At 38.0% G+C, this 14,808-nt stretch overlaps 1 protein-coding gene across 1 annotated transcript in view; it reads right to left on the minus strand.

The window, feature by feature from the left end:
* Positions 1–78: 78 nt before the first annotated feature.
* col9a1b (collagen, type IX, alpha 1b) overlaps positions 79–14,808 on the minus strand; it is a 44,556-nt gene continuing 29,826 nt past the window's right edge. The window contains exons 31-40 of the mRNA XM_015363136.2: positions 13,473–13,526; positions 11,846–11,917; positions 9,674–9,709; positions 9,162–9,206; positions 8,973–9,005; positions 6,696–6,842; positions 6,301–6,355; positions 4,149–4,337; positions 2,279–2,356; positions 79–1,415 (exon numbers count right to left, since the gene is read on the minus strand). Of these exons, the coding sequence (XP_015218622.1) occupies positions 1,219–1,415; positions 2,279–2,356; positions 4,149–4,337; positions 6,301–6,355; positions 6,696–6,842; positions 8,973–9,005; positions 9,162–9,206; positions 9,674–9,709; positions 11,846–11,917; positions 13,473–13,526 (906 nt within the window). The 3' untranslated portion in view covers positions 79–1,218. The remainder of the gene's footprint in view (positions 1,416–2,278; positions 2,357–4,148; positions 4,338–6,300; positions 6,356–6,695; positions 6,843–8,972; positions 9,006–9,161; positions 9,207–9,673; positions 9,710–11,845; positions 11,918–13,472; positions 13,527–14,808) is intronic.

The following is a 14,808-nucleotide window of genomic DNA, read 5'->3' on the forward strand; positions in this document are numbered from 1 at the left end:
TTCTTTAGTAATATGTCCATGATGGTAACGGTCTAAATGGCTATATATCAGTCAAGAGTAACCAAACCAAACAGAGTGGAATATTAAGTTTTACTTTTAATTATTGATTTGATATGATTACATATCCCCATGACAACCACACATTTTTTCTGAAGTAGCAACTCTGTCTTCAGGGATCTTGAAAGAATACAAAGTAAAATGCTGATTATGGTTCTCCGTTTAGAAATCCCATGTAATTTGTGGGACTTGGTTCTGACAGTTTAAGAATCGCCGAAACAAAGTTAGGGCAAAGTTAAAATGTACACACATCCACAGCTGCCTACCTTTATTATGAATGTGCCATTCATACAAAGACATGCAAAACTTTATTAACATTTGTGTTTATTGTTTCTGCTTTTGTACAGCCATAAATGTTTCGTTAGACCTTTGTATAATAAATAATATCATTATAAAACTTAACTTCTGGATAATTCCTAAACATATCTGATAAAAGTGGATTACTGTATTCCCAGCATGCTAGTGCCACACAGGACTCTGAACAGAGGCTGACATTTTCCGATGAGCTGCTAAGAAAAGATGTTAAAGAAAATAACCACTGAACCTTAAGAAAGTCATTTGGCATTAAATGTAATTGGAATAGATCCAGAAATCACAAATTTACAGAGATTCCCATACATCTGTGTTGCTCATTTTCCGTTTTACATGGGTAGTCTGCATTTCATTTCTGTACAGAGTAATAATGCTGTCAGGTCTCTGGTTGTTAGCTGTAGTATACAATATGGTACATACACATGACAAAATGAAATTCACTTTGTCTAAAAAGAATTCAGTTTGCTTCTAGGGACCTTTATTATACAGTACACAGAAGGCAAAAATTACAGCTGAGGTAAGTCATATTTCTTCTTTGGTATTTCACTAATAACTGACTGCACATTTTAGCATAGGGTCCACACAAGCACTGGAAACGGGGGCATTCTCAGAACTGAAATTTAAATTATTGGGATCATTTTGTAAAAAAAATGTTTTGAAAGTAAAAAAAAATCAACGCTTATGGAGTACCATCACATTAAAGGAAGAAATTTAAGTGTTAAGAAATATTACAGTGTTAAAGACGGGCTGTTTGTCTTTGTGAAATCCGTGTGGGAGAGCTCTCTGTCTCTCTTTCAGTTCTCGGGACCGTACTGCAGGTCGGCCGCAGCCGTCGGCTCAGGGACCAGCTCAGGGTCCCTTCATGTTGGAGTCCTTCAGAGACTGTGGTGCCGCAATGGCTTGCAGGTTGCAGGCTGATGGGTCGCAGTAGCCGTTGGGACCAGCAGGACCGGGAGGCCCAGGAATGCCAGGCTGTCCAGGTAGCCCGGGTGGACCCCTCTCGCCATCACGCCCGTCCCGGCCGTAGCCGGGTCTCCCCGGCTCACCTGCAACCAGAAGGCTGTAAGGTGCCTACACCAGGTTTCTTGGCACAGAATACACTCTGCAAGGCGAAGAGCTGCCAACTTAATGCTGAAATAATATTGTTACTACAAAATGATCTGAGTTTCTGTTGCTGTGAAATTTATTGTAATATTCACCTAAACTTGCACTCCAATCACAACACAATAGACCTATGTTTCATGTTCTGTTCTTGAAGGAAGGTGTCATCGGTACAATATTAAACATACTGTACTAATGCACACAGGGCTTGTAGAGATAGAGATAAATATTGTGGGGAGGGAATATAAATTCTTGCCAAATAAATTCTAGCCAAACACAAATAAATGGACATGACTCTTGAGTGTGTTCAGTTACATCTGGGTCTCGGATATGTAGCACATGAAAATGCTTGAGGCTTACATTTATAGTATTTCGTACACATACAGTAAGTGCAGCCTAATCCCATTACAAAAAACAAATTACTAAAGTGTTCTCTTAAGTGTTCAAAGTGTTTCAGTATGTCTCTATCATTTTATCAATGAAAGTTGAAACGCCACATGATCAAATTGAACCCAACAGCAGCTGCACTTATTGACCTGACCTATTGAAATTGATGGAATATTGCATAGCCTGTTATCACTTTGTACTGTATGTGCACAACTTCCATAATTCCCTTCTGTCTTTGGTGACAGATTTGTGGTAGAAAAGACAGATGGTAAAATTTGAGCTGCACTCATTGGATTCAGACTGTTTTTAAGACATGCAAGTCCAGTGTATTGCTGTAGAGGTCCAACCAGTCAATGCTCCTACACCCTGTGTTTGGTCCAGAGTTACTGTCGGGTCACACAGTGTAATGGGAATTACTCACCTGGCAGGCCAGGAGGCCCAGGCAACCCTTTAGGCCCTCGTACCGTGACTCCTCTCTCTCCTTTGTCTCCCATTTCACCTGCACATGACAGATATTCATAGACAGTCTGAAATTAGCAAACATTCCATTGCCATTTGCACTAAGTGATATAACAAGCTGATTCAGTTACTTCCACACCTGTTTGTGGATACCAGTAAATGCCACCTGGTATTACCAGAGGCACCTCTGTATTACACAGGAATAATACAGTGCAATACAGGGGTAAGGATGTTCTTTACTTCACATTTAAATTGTTTTGTTATTACACTAAGCTTTACATATCCTGTCCTCTTTGTTTAGGGTGTTATTCTTACCTGTAACTCACTCTCTCAAACTGTTGCAGTAGACCATTTAGTTTCAAGTTCCCTCAACTTAGGAAAACCTTCCTCATTTGCATCTGGATTTATTTTTATATTTCCCTGAGGTGGCTTTTTGCTGTTGTAAAGTACCTTTACATCAGTTTCTCTCTAGACAGTACATCCATGTTGTACTGAATTCTATTAATACATCATTATTTTAATTTGAGATGCCTTTTAGGATACATGTTCGCATTTAGTATTTAATATCTTATTCACTGTGTCAGCTAGAGCAATTCTGAGCACTCTCAAAGTTAAGAAAATGGTGTACAAGTAATATGCTGCAAACTGAAGGCCATATGGGAGGACCCAATGCACTAATGCACTAAAAGGTTCATGGTTTTGATATCAGATTAGCACAATGCAGTAGTTCTAGTGCACTCCCTGATTGCTACTGCTGTTGCAAGGTAAGACCTCTGAGTAGAAAAAGGCAGCAGCCACCAGGAGCTAAAGCAGTGTGGAAAACCAGGACACTGCCTCTTCCAAACATGCTAACTTCCTGTATTGTATTGAATATCAGCATCACCAAAAAGGATTTTTCTCCAAATTTGTTATCTCTAAGGGGTTTCATGTGTCTAAAAGTCTGTCTGCAGTATTCCACCAGTAGTCCTAATTCCACAGGTGGACCCACTAATCAGCCTACTACCGCCTGCTGTGGAAGAAGATCCATCCTTCGCATTTGCAGCTCAGGGCTGTTTAAGATCCATCAGTGCACTGCTTGGATGCTCAGAGGTAGTTAACCTTAGCTTGTCTCAGCATTCACCTCATCTCTGTGTTTCGACTGCGGTTGCTTGACCTAAGATTCCTGGGTTTCCCTGTTCTGCTTGTTGTGTTTCCCTGACCTTGAACTAACTTGGACTTTTTGGTTTCTGCCAACGAATCTCCATTTCTCTTCAGTACTGTTGTACTTTGTCCTCAGGTTTTGACATGTTGCCTGCCTTTGAATTACAAATGCTGACCGCTTGCCCTTACTCATTTACTGTAAACCCACAGTGTGTTTTTGACCCCACTTGGAATCTTCCACTTGGAAGAGCATGATCACAGGCATTTCCAGAATGTTAAGAACAATTTTCATTTCAGGGAAAAGACCAAATACTGTATATTTATCTTATTTATCTTAAAATGACTACAGATAAATACTTATTGTTCACCTGTTTTGTCAGATATACTAGCAGCCATTTCTCAGCCCAAGCTATGAATTGTGTTTTGTTTTAGTGTGGGACAGACCCCACCCTTGGCGAGGCATATTCTAGGGATCTGTACACACAAAAACTCACAATGGCTCCAAAGGACAGAGGGCTTATTGCACAATTCTTCCAGTTTTTTCTCAAGCTTCTTCCACACACAACCCCTCCTGCAAGTTCTTTATATTCCAAACACAATGCTAGTTAAACCCATGTAAGAATGTGTTTTTCACCCAATCACCAGTAATCTAAATGACAACAGAAATAACAGTTTCCATATATGAACCTTACCTTTGGGTCCCTTGAGGCCGATGAGGCCTGGAGGCCCCTTAAGGCCTGGTAATCCTCGAGCTCCAGCTTGCCCAGGAAAGCCGCTGTCTCCAGGGGAACCAGGAGGACCAGGAGGCCCAGGCCGGCCAGGCAGGCCAGCAGCCCCAGACTCAGGCCTGCGCAGACTGGCCGCCAGCTGAGCCAGCTGCTCTGTGGCATGAAAAGGAAGAAAACAGGTGAGAACTGGACTATAAACCTTCACAACTTCACAACTGTCACTCCATTGTTAAATCAGTTATGAAAACTGATACAAATGAAGACAATAAATTGTAACCTGTAAATCTTCTTCAGTCTGTTCTGCACTGGATTTGCAAAGTTAGCATGAATCAAATGTTTTGTATAAAGGTTTATCAAATACCCACACAGTATTAATAATAATATATAATGTTAATAATAATTATTATTATAATGTAGAAATAATAGTAAAGCAGAATCTTTACTAAACTGTACCTACATTAATTATTCATACAACACTTTGCTGCTGCTGTCTGGAACACACCACAGTGTTTATGTGTTCTTTACCATTATTAATTTGATTTTTTCATTTAAATTTGCATTAAAACTTTTTACATTTGGGTGTAGTAGACTGCCTTTTTAGGCTTAACAAATCTTCTTTTAGAATTGTATTAAACTCCACATTATCCTATATATGAAAATCATGTACGTATTGTGTGTAAAATTCAAGATGCATTGAGTGTGTAATGTCTGTGAATCTCAATGCTCCTAAGAGTCCTTGTGAGTGACTTCATTGCATTTCATCAATTCAAAAAGCAGTTCAAACATCACTTATTTTGAATCAGAGTAGTACTTTTTATAATCAGAAGTGACTCCATTCCATAAATGAGATGTACATTTTACAGTTTAACTGGGTATTTGTAAATAAAGTGTGATTTTGAATTGTATACAATTGAAATGAAGAAGCCAGTCATGTTCTGCAAACAACATTCTGTAATATTTTCTACACTAAAAATACTGTAATAAATAAATGCATCACTCAGTAACAATAGTACAAAACATGCACATTCATATTTTAGCTATTCCGTTTCACACATCCAAAAAATGAGATTACTTTTATCATAGATTGACTTTTTGTATTTTAACAAACAGACAAGTCTGCGCTGTTTTTTCTTTGGCTGTTGGTTTTTTTTGTTTTGTTTTTTAGGTATCATTATACATGTTTCAAACATGAAAGTTAAATACAAGAACAGGTAAATATCAATCTGTTCTATGTACTGTTACATAAGTTAAACAAAAACATGTCTATTCCTTTTGAATGAAACATGAAGTGCATGAAACCTATGCTTATTATATGACCAGAGTGTTCAGAATGTTCTACAGAAAAACAATCCTCAAAAATGAAAGAGCTTGTTGTTGCTCCTTTTGAAGCCTGATTTGTAACAAGTACAAAACAAGTACAAAACTCCATACAGAATAGTTTATTTTCTTCAGAATAACTTTGACATGTATATTTTGTTCTTTGTTCTAATTAATTTATTTGACTAATGTAGCCATTTATGGATCATCAACTGGGGCTTTATCTCTATCTTAATCTTTATCTCAGTAGAGTACTTTGCTCAAGGCATGAAAAGCACAAACAGTCCACACAGTGTGAACTCACAACCTTCCAGTTATATACAAAAAACCCTAACCACCTTTCCACCCAAATACAAATGTTGAAACGTACGTTTTTGCTGTGCTTTGATACAGTGTTACATTAATACAGCAGGGAGTTGAATGTAAATCAAGCACTCAATCTTAATCTGACATGGTAGTGCTCTTTAGGAATTTTGCCAGGGGGAAAGAGATTGTAAAATGCTAAATGCAGCACAGCAGTTAAAGTGCTTAAATGAGTGATTTTCTAGAAACCCTTTAGATACAGAGGCTTTTTACAATATTTTGTGTATATCTAAAATAAAAAGGCCATGTGTAATCATATTTTGTACAATCAGTACAGGGAGAACCAGCATAGCACATTAAATCCTTGAGTCATGTTTCCTACACTGTACCCAATAAGAGGGGTATGATCTGTCATGCCAGGTCCTTGAAGTCCAGATCTAAAACAACCCAAATGATCTCTGGACCATCAGAACAAACATTTTAACACTGAACTTACCCTGCATCACGCGCATGCAGACTTGTCTTATATGCTGGTCACTTGGCTCTTTACCCTGGTGAAACACAAGTACTTTAGGAAGCAGATCATGGTCCATTTATGACTCGTTACAACCAGGTTATGGAAAGAAAGCTATAGAACCGCTGCAATAGTTGGTTGACCCTGGAATTCAATGTTACTTTTTAATAAATCCAAAACTGCTGAAAAAGATCTATCATTTCTAAATCCTTGTCGGCTGTCTCTTTTCCCGTTTCTATTAAAATTGTTTTACAGATGTTAGATGTCTGTTGTTTTCCATCCCAGTGACTGAGTGCGCTCTTGCTAAGTGTACTGATCATGAAGAGGAGCTGCTGTCCGCTCACACCGTGGCAGGGCCCTGTGTGGAGAGGACCTACCGCTGGCCCCTGGGACCCCGGCAGGCCAGGCACACCGCGGTCTCCCTGCATTCCCCGAGGGCCCGGAGAGCCAGGGGGGCCCTCGACTCCAGGCTGCCCTCGACTTCCTTCGGGTCCGCGATTGCCCGGTTCCCCAGGACTGCCAGTCTAAACCAGATTCAGATTTGGACACAAGTCAGCAACATGATCAGAAACACAAGAACACCGTGAAAACAAGGATAAGGTTTGTATCACAGCTACCACTCCGGGGCTCTGTGACAGTCCAGCACAGAGGCGTGAGCTTCTGGCAGGGTTTGTGAGTTTGATTTGATCTGAATCAAACATTCTGAGCACTATGGCTGACAAGAGAGGGGGATACATAATTTCTTGTGAGTACAGGGTATAATCTATTTAAGAACACTTTACAACTGAAAACATTTTTCTAAGGTTTTCTCTACAGACCAGGTAACAATATTTACCTTCTTCAGGGACAGTTCTCATGCAAAGAAGGTAGACACTCAGAAAACACATTTTCATTTGCTGTATTGGGTAGACTGAAGATTTTTCATTGTTGTTTTCCATGTTAAAACTGATCCCCATAACATATAACAATATGATATGCACTTTTGCTTAATCTCCCAGCATGATATTACAGGGAAACCAGTAACCTGGTTCTGTAAGGCACCGACCACAGCCTGGAAGACAGAGGTGACCAAGCTGTCTCACAATGACAAATGGGACTGATTCTTTGTACAATCGTCTAGCTCATTACTTGCATGAAAATGATCTACACAATCAGAAGCCACCCAAGCCACCAAGGGTCATGTTGACAGTGAAGACACTACATTTTTCTTTTAAACTGGCCAGAGGATCTGAATGGTGGGATGGAGTGCTCTCCTGTCTGATAAATGCAAATATATTGCCCTTGACAGTGGGCAGACAATGGGAGTGGACACTGGTGATTTTTCATTATTTCATTATTCGTGTCATCCAGTGCCATGGTGAAACTTTGATGATAAAGGGAAGAATATCTTTAACACAATGATTTTAGTGCAGATTAATAACTCTCCTCCTTTTCTCAAACCTTATGCTTCTTAAAAAAAACACCCCCCCCCCCATTTCATTTATCCCTGCCTTTAAAGATTTAATTTAATAATTTGTGACATATCACAGACAATAGAACAGGTAAAGGTTTATTTCCTGCTGAAAGTGCTGAGAGACACAACATTTTCACATCTGAAGAAGGCTCCACAGCCGAAATGTTGTGTCTCTTTTCTTTTCCTTTCAGCAGGGAATAAACCTCTTTCTGTTACTTTGCAGCCTACCATGCTGATGCAGCTCCCTACTTCAATTTCTACAATATCACTATACTGTACGTTTAAATTAACATGCTGAAATATTTCACATGTAGCATAAATTTTTACTTATAGTACTTTCATATGAAAGAAATATCTCATCTTGGGGGTTTAAACAATAGACACTTTAGCGTGTAATAGACACTTATTAGTATATTTGGGAATAGTTATTTATGGTATGTACTGCATACGCTTTTTGCTTTGGCTTAATAAGAACCTAGATCAGCGCACCACCAATTTCCAGATCTACCACTAGATGTCATTATTATTACTAATAAAATCCAATCCTAAACATTTAAGATCTCACTGCGATTTACAAAATAAGGTTTAAAAAGTCCAGTAACGCATATCCATTACACTGACACTAAATTGTAATTAATTTGGTCATTCTGACATGTGGCAAGGCTTAGAAAATCTAACATGATTTTTTTATCTGTAATTTTGTTTCCATTTTCTGTAATTTTTTAAAACCATCATTTAAATTTTTAATTAAATGCATTGCCCATGAGTATCGTGTTTATTTTCTATGTTGTCATATTAAGAAATGCAATTTAAATATGCAATACATTTTTTTGGAAATTTCAGGAATTGGCAATTTATTTTCTGTGTGATCAGGGTACAATAATGTTAAAATACGCTACGATATATCTGGTATGATACATACACGTGGAGGCACAATTAGAAATAAGAACAGGTGTAATGTTAATATAATACCGGTAACTTGTAGCTTTTAAAGCAACATATTATGAGCAAGAAGTTGATACATTCTCTGGATTTTTACATTAATACAAGTTTACTGAATAGTTTTGTTATTTTGGTGATTATATGGTCAAATTCTTTTCAAATAAGTTCTATACTCTTAGCCTTGAAAGGAGGCATACTGTATTGTACAGGAGACACTATTTATGTATTATTAATTTAAAAAAGTTTTTAGAAAACTTACTGATCCTTTCGGTCCAGGTTCTCCTTGGTCACCCTGTAAGAATAATATTTGAAGTTTAGTTTAGTGAAGTTTGTTACCTTTGTTAACCAATCAACTGTGAGTTTTAGATTCTTGTTACCTCTTTTCCACAAAGTGACATTTTAATGTAAAAGTTTCAGCTGAAGGTTTTCAGCTTTTATTCAGACTCACTTGGTCTCCCTTCTCTCCTGGTGTGCCCTCTGCACCTGGATCTCCCTATAAAATATAGATGGAAAAAATGTTAAATACATCAGGTAGTTTATGCCCCATTTCATATACAGTCTTCCCTTGTGTGAGTAAAGTACACAATGATGAAAGAGACAACCCAGACCTATGTGTCCCCTGACCTCCCCCCCCAGAGGAGAGACAGAGATCTTACACACCTCTCTCACCACCCTCCCTGCCCACAGGTAAGCCCAGAGACAGACCTGACACCTGTCTCAACACACTCCCCGCCCACAGGTAAGCCCAGAGACAGACCTGACACCTGTCTCACCACACTCCCCGCTCACAGGTAAGCCCAGAAACCGGCCTGACACCTGTCTCACCACACTCCCTGCCCACAGGTAAGCCCAGAGATAGGCCTGACACCTGTCTCACCACACTCTCTGCCCACAGGTAAGCCCAGAGAAAGTGGATCAGTAAGAGACACTGTGTTTGTGTTTGGCAGTAGGCTGACTTACTTGTTCTCCTTTAGGACCAGTTTGACCCACAGCACCCTACAACAAAACAAACATGAGTAGCACAGGAGACTATTTTTAATTTGGCAATAAAAAAACTAAACAAAACACTTGATTTATTCAACATTAATTTAAAACATTTTAACAGCTGTTTTTCAGAGAACACATTTTGAAAAAATTAAAAACACTCATTTTTTAAAAGAAAAAAAATATTTAATCTTCTTTTTAAATTGGCTATGTGTTGATGTCTCCTATTGTATAATAAATACATTCAACAGATTTTTACTATGGATGCTTTTTTGCTTTAAATCTTTTATTTTGTGAAGTGAATGATCAAATGAAGTGGATTTAGTGAAATTATGAGTGAAATTTGTATTAGACATGTTCGACAACCACATTCTTAATAATGGAGAATACTAATCTTCCTTATTACGTGAAAGGTGTTATAATAAACATAACTATAGTAATTGTATGTATAAAGTGCTTGTTATCCCAAAGTCTTTACATGGAACCCATTTAAGGGTGGGGAGCTACCTATGTGACTCACAGCAGCTGTTCTGTACTAGCACTATATAACAAATCATGTGGAGATTAATAGCCCTATTGTTATGCACAGTGGCATGGAATGTTTAATGACTAAGTAGCCAAACCCTTGGTTTAACAACTCATCTGAAGGAGGGAACTTTCTAAAGCACAGTGCCCCTGATGGCTATATTGAGGCACTGGCCTGAAAGCTCTGGTTAAGAGGAAAGAGTACAGAGCCCAGCACATACAGTAGGTGGTGGTGGAAGGGAGTCCCTACTACCTGTAAAGCACTATTAGTGAAATGCCCAAAAAAGTGCTAAGTGTAAGCAATTATTATTATTACTGTATCCTGTTGTTCATTGAGTTTTGTATTTTTTTCCTTTCTGAATATTCTCAAGTTTTCAAGAAGTTGTAAAGTTGCTTATTTATTTAGTCAACACCTCTTTTTGGATATGAATTCACATCCTATATTTTACAAGAAAACAACAGTGCTTTTTGTGCAGGGCTTTAGAGTTTAGAAACAGATCTCCTCTGTGCTCCAATAGTGCTCCTCTCACCCACAGATGGCACTATTGACTCATTAATGTGTCCATAACTTGACCAGGAATTTGTAATCCTTTAAACAGGATTTGAGCCAGGAGACATTTTCTACATTCAGATTAATGATATTGTATAATTATTTTCCACTAACTTTCCCATGGATATTATCTCCTTCAGTACTTAAATTGGTTTAAAGTTTTAAAATTGATATTAGTTATCTCAAAGGAACCAAATCAATAAAGACATACTGTATTTTCTGCTCTCTTTTTGGATATGAAGTATAATATAAAAGTGCATGCTGCACTATGGTTTCAGAATCCCATGGTCCTTTTTTATCTTTCTATTGAAACAAAGCACATTTAATACAAAAGTACAGAATTACAGTTTTCCCCAAGTGAAATCAGTTGGTTCCTACATTTTTATGGTTTTTCACAAAATCTGTATAAAGACCATGTAAAATCAGTGACTGTTGAAGGAATCTATAGCACATGGTACTGTAGGTTGTGAAAGAAGCTACAGTAGGAGACACTTTCAGCTAGAGTTGACTTTTTTAAGACCTGTATCATCTTTTGAAATATACCCTTTTCACTGCTGGATGTACTGCAATATAATGAAAATATATAATGATGATTTCAGAAAGAAAAAAGTGCATTGTCTAGGACAACTTATAAATGTATTGATTTGTCATTTGGATGCAATTTGGAGCCATGCTATTCAACAAAACACTTCTGACTATTTCTGACTTACGAGTCCATTACAGCAATGTTATTCTCCTGACCTTATAAAACTGGCCTAGCCTTTCTGCACAGATTCTGTTGCTTGCTTGGCTGTTCAGTGAGGGAACATAACTGCAAACCAAAATAAAAAAATAGATTCCCTTTTTAAATAAAATGCATATCAAATGCATGTTGATGAATGGTAGACCTTCTCCAAACATCTTTGGGAATTAATTGCTTTATTTTACAAATGAGCCTCCTTTGTTATATAGCCAGAAAAAAAATTCAGAGTAAATAGCAAATAGTAAAGAGGGCTATGTTCTAAAAAGTGAAAAAATAAGGTAATTTCCATAGGTGATGTAACTGGAGCTAAACCTGCCTAGAAAGTACTTACCCTGTCTCCTTTAACTCCAGGTAGGCCAGCTGGACCGGGCAGCCCTGGCAAACCAAGGTCACCTTTAGGACCCTGAAAACAATGTATAAGTTAGCACATAGAAATCCCACAGGAAAAACAGATTTTTACTTTGCCAATTTTGGCTGTGCTTACGACCTTAAAACTATGTTACACAGGGTAATTCTGTAGGCAATGTATCTGTCCTCTCTTTCTTCTCTCCTCTCCTGTGATCAGCACTCACGGACCTTCAGATTCCTTGCTAACAGAGAGCTCTTTCAACCCAGGCACTCATACTGGGATTCTCCTGTTACTGTGTCAATACTCTCCGGCCAGATACAACAAGAGACCATTCATTCTACTCCCCTGTGGCTCCTGCTGCAGCTCAGACTCTGAGGTGATCCCTCTACCTCCCCCACAAAAAAAATTATATTTGCTATGAATACACAATAACGTCTAACATCTTAACTAAAGGAATTTTTTTAAGTGCTTTTCATTTAGTTCAGAAAACTAGTGAAAATTACAAAGATACTTGAATATAATGAAAAAAAATGTTTTTTAGATTGTTTCTTATGGTTTAGCATCCTTTTTTACATGTATTCACTCCTATTTTTTTACTATGACAGTGCAGTGGAGCAGAGATAGTTGTTGAGTGTGCTGTAAAAAGGCTGTAAGCTAGCTTGAATAACAGTGGCATCAGATATTATTAAGAATGGCATAGACAAAGATTAGTTTTATGGGTTTATTGACTACAGCTGCACCCTTTTTTATTTTATTTTTCTTCATTTTTGAATCACTGAGTTTAATCTTTCAGCTGCAATCCCTGCACTGAATAGGCAAATTACAGCCTCTGTACACACTCCTCCCACACACCTGCCCTCCTGCTGCATGGTTGCTTACAGGAGGATAGGCACTGAAAGGAGGAGTGATGATACACATTCACAGGACAGTAGTTCAAGCTCACAGGTAATCAGTAAAGCAGCAGGGTAAAGTCGAAGATGCCAATTCAAGCCAAAAGCAGTGCCCCTTGGCCAATTCTGTGCGACCACGTGGGGAATATCAGTCAGAGCTGTCTAATGAAGCAACAGACTGAGCACGTGCTTTCTCTCTTGAGACACACAGGACTCCCAGGGGCAGTACAAAAAAAGTAGTTTGATACTACTTTTTTTATTTTTACTATTTTAGAGCCTTGTCTCTGTTGGCATCATAGCTTATTAAAACACTGACAGTAAAAGGCTACATTATTCCACATGGCACAGTTTCCTTGTCAAGTTTCTTGTCAATTTGAACAAATCAGCAACTCAGCCTGATCATGACTCCAAGCATGACTCCAAGCAATCACATAACCTCCTATCCTTTTAGCCTGTTGGGTCTGACTGTCCTGTCCACTGTCCTGAAAAAGGTGCAATGTCACCACAACTGCATTTTCTGGGAGATAATTTAATCTATTAATGAAAGACATCCCATGTCTGTTAGCCTGTGTCTCCAGAGTCTTTTGTACTGGGCAATACTTTCACATCTCTACACTGATCAGCATAAATGTAGTTCTCTTCCCCCTTGTCACTGAGACAGGTACTGTATATGTAATAAAGTTAACATTATAATTTTTTAATAGATTGTTTTCACTCACACGGGGGCCTGGTTTTCCTGGAGGACCAGGGGGGCCCTGTTCTCCTCTATCACCCTGGAAAACAACACAAAAGAACATCAGTGTTAGGACTGTGTTTGCTTCCAACATGTCGGTTTCCCTGCAAATGCTACGATAATTGAGTCTGTAAGGTTCAAACCAGCAAGGCACAGCACTCGAAGTTCAGAGGCAGAAGCACTCGGCTGTCACACACAGCACCTCTGTCACAGTGCTGAGCTCACACCTTCCTCCTCACCTGCAGGAGATCGACTCACATGAGGAAGACTTCTTCACAGTAAGCTTCCCGAGGCTCTGAGAGCTGTTTTAGTGATTTCAGTGCAGAAAGAGTCCATACTGTACAGAGAAAATATCTTAGAAATAACCAAGCCCCACATTTTCTTCTGAAAAGGGCTCATTTTGGATCCACAGTAATCTTTTAACTTATTTCAACCTAGGTATGGTTCTAACCTAAGTATGGCATGCATACATATTAAGAAATAACAAGTAATAGGTTTATTCCATGCTGAAACAAGAAAGAAAACACAACGTTTCGGCTGTGGAGCCTTCTTCAGGTGTCACATTTTATTATTTATTACTATTATCTTTATAAAAATACTTTTTTTCTGAATTGTAATTTTTAACAGCAGGATTCATGTCCAGCTTCAGAAGTCAAATTTTCAATTAAATAAATGGCTTTGAGTCCTTGTGCTAGTGATGAGAAACATTCTTCAGCAGCTTACTGCTTCACTCAATAAGTCTGAATCCTTAAAAAATGTCCCGTAATAAGGTCTGAGCTTCAGACGCTCAGCAGGGATTACAATTAGATTGCACCGGGTACATCGTTTTTAACTTTTCATAATAATGGGAATAATTAGATACTTTTTTACTATTTAACTATAACTATTAACTACTAACTACTAATTATATTAGTACATCTTCATTAAAAAGAATGGCCACCAGAAAATTAAAATTATTTAAAATATAGCCTAGACATAATATGTGTTCATGTACTAATATGTATATTGTTGTAAGACACCAAAATCCAGTTTAAAAATGTGTTCAGAAGGAAGTAACATCTAGTGATTTCACATAGGATATGCGATCACAGGTACTTATTAGCAAATTACCTCTATATCCTAACAGCCTTCAATAGGCTGCCACACACCTCGTTATCATGTAATTAAAGTAAATATTGTTAAAAATATTTTATTAGCTATTTCTCAGAAATATTTTGGCACTTTATTAGTTGCTTAGCTGATGAATACATCTTTCAGTTACCATTTGTGTTAATTGATTTTTATATTATACAGTAAATATCAATTAACCAGCTTCTTTCACA

The sequence above is a fragment of the Lepisosteus oculatus genome, chromosome 17 (assembly GCF_040954835.1).
Source record: "Lepisosteus oculatus isolate fLepOcu1 chromosome 17, fLepOcu1.hap2, whole genome shotgun sequence".
In the NCBI taxonomy this organism is placed as follows: Eukaryota; Metazoa; Chordata; class Actinopteri; order Semionotiformes; family Lepisosteidae; genus Lepisosteus; species Lepisosteus oculatus.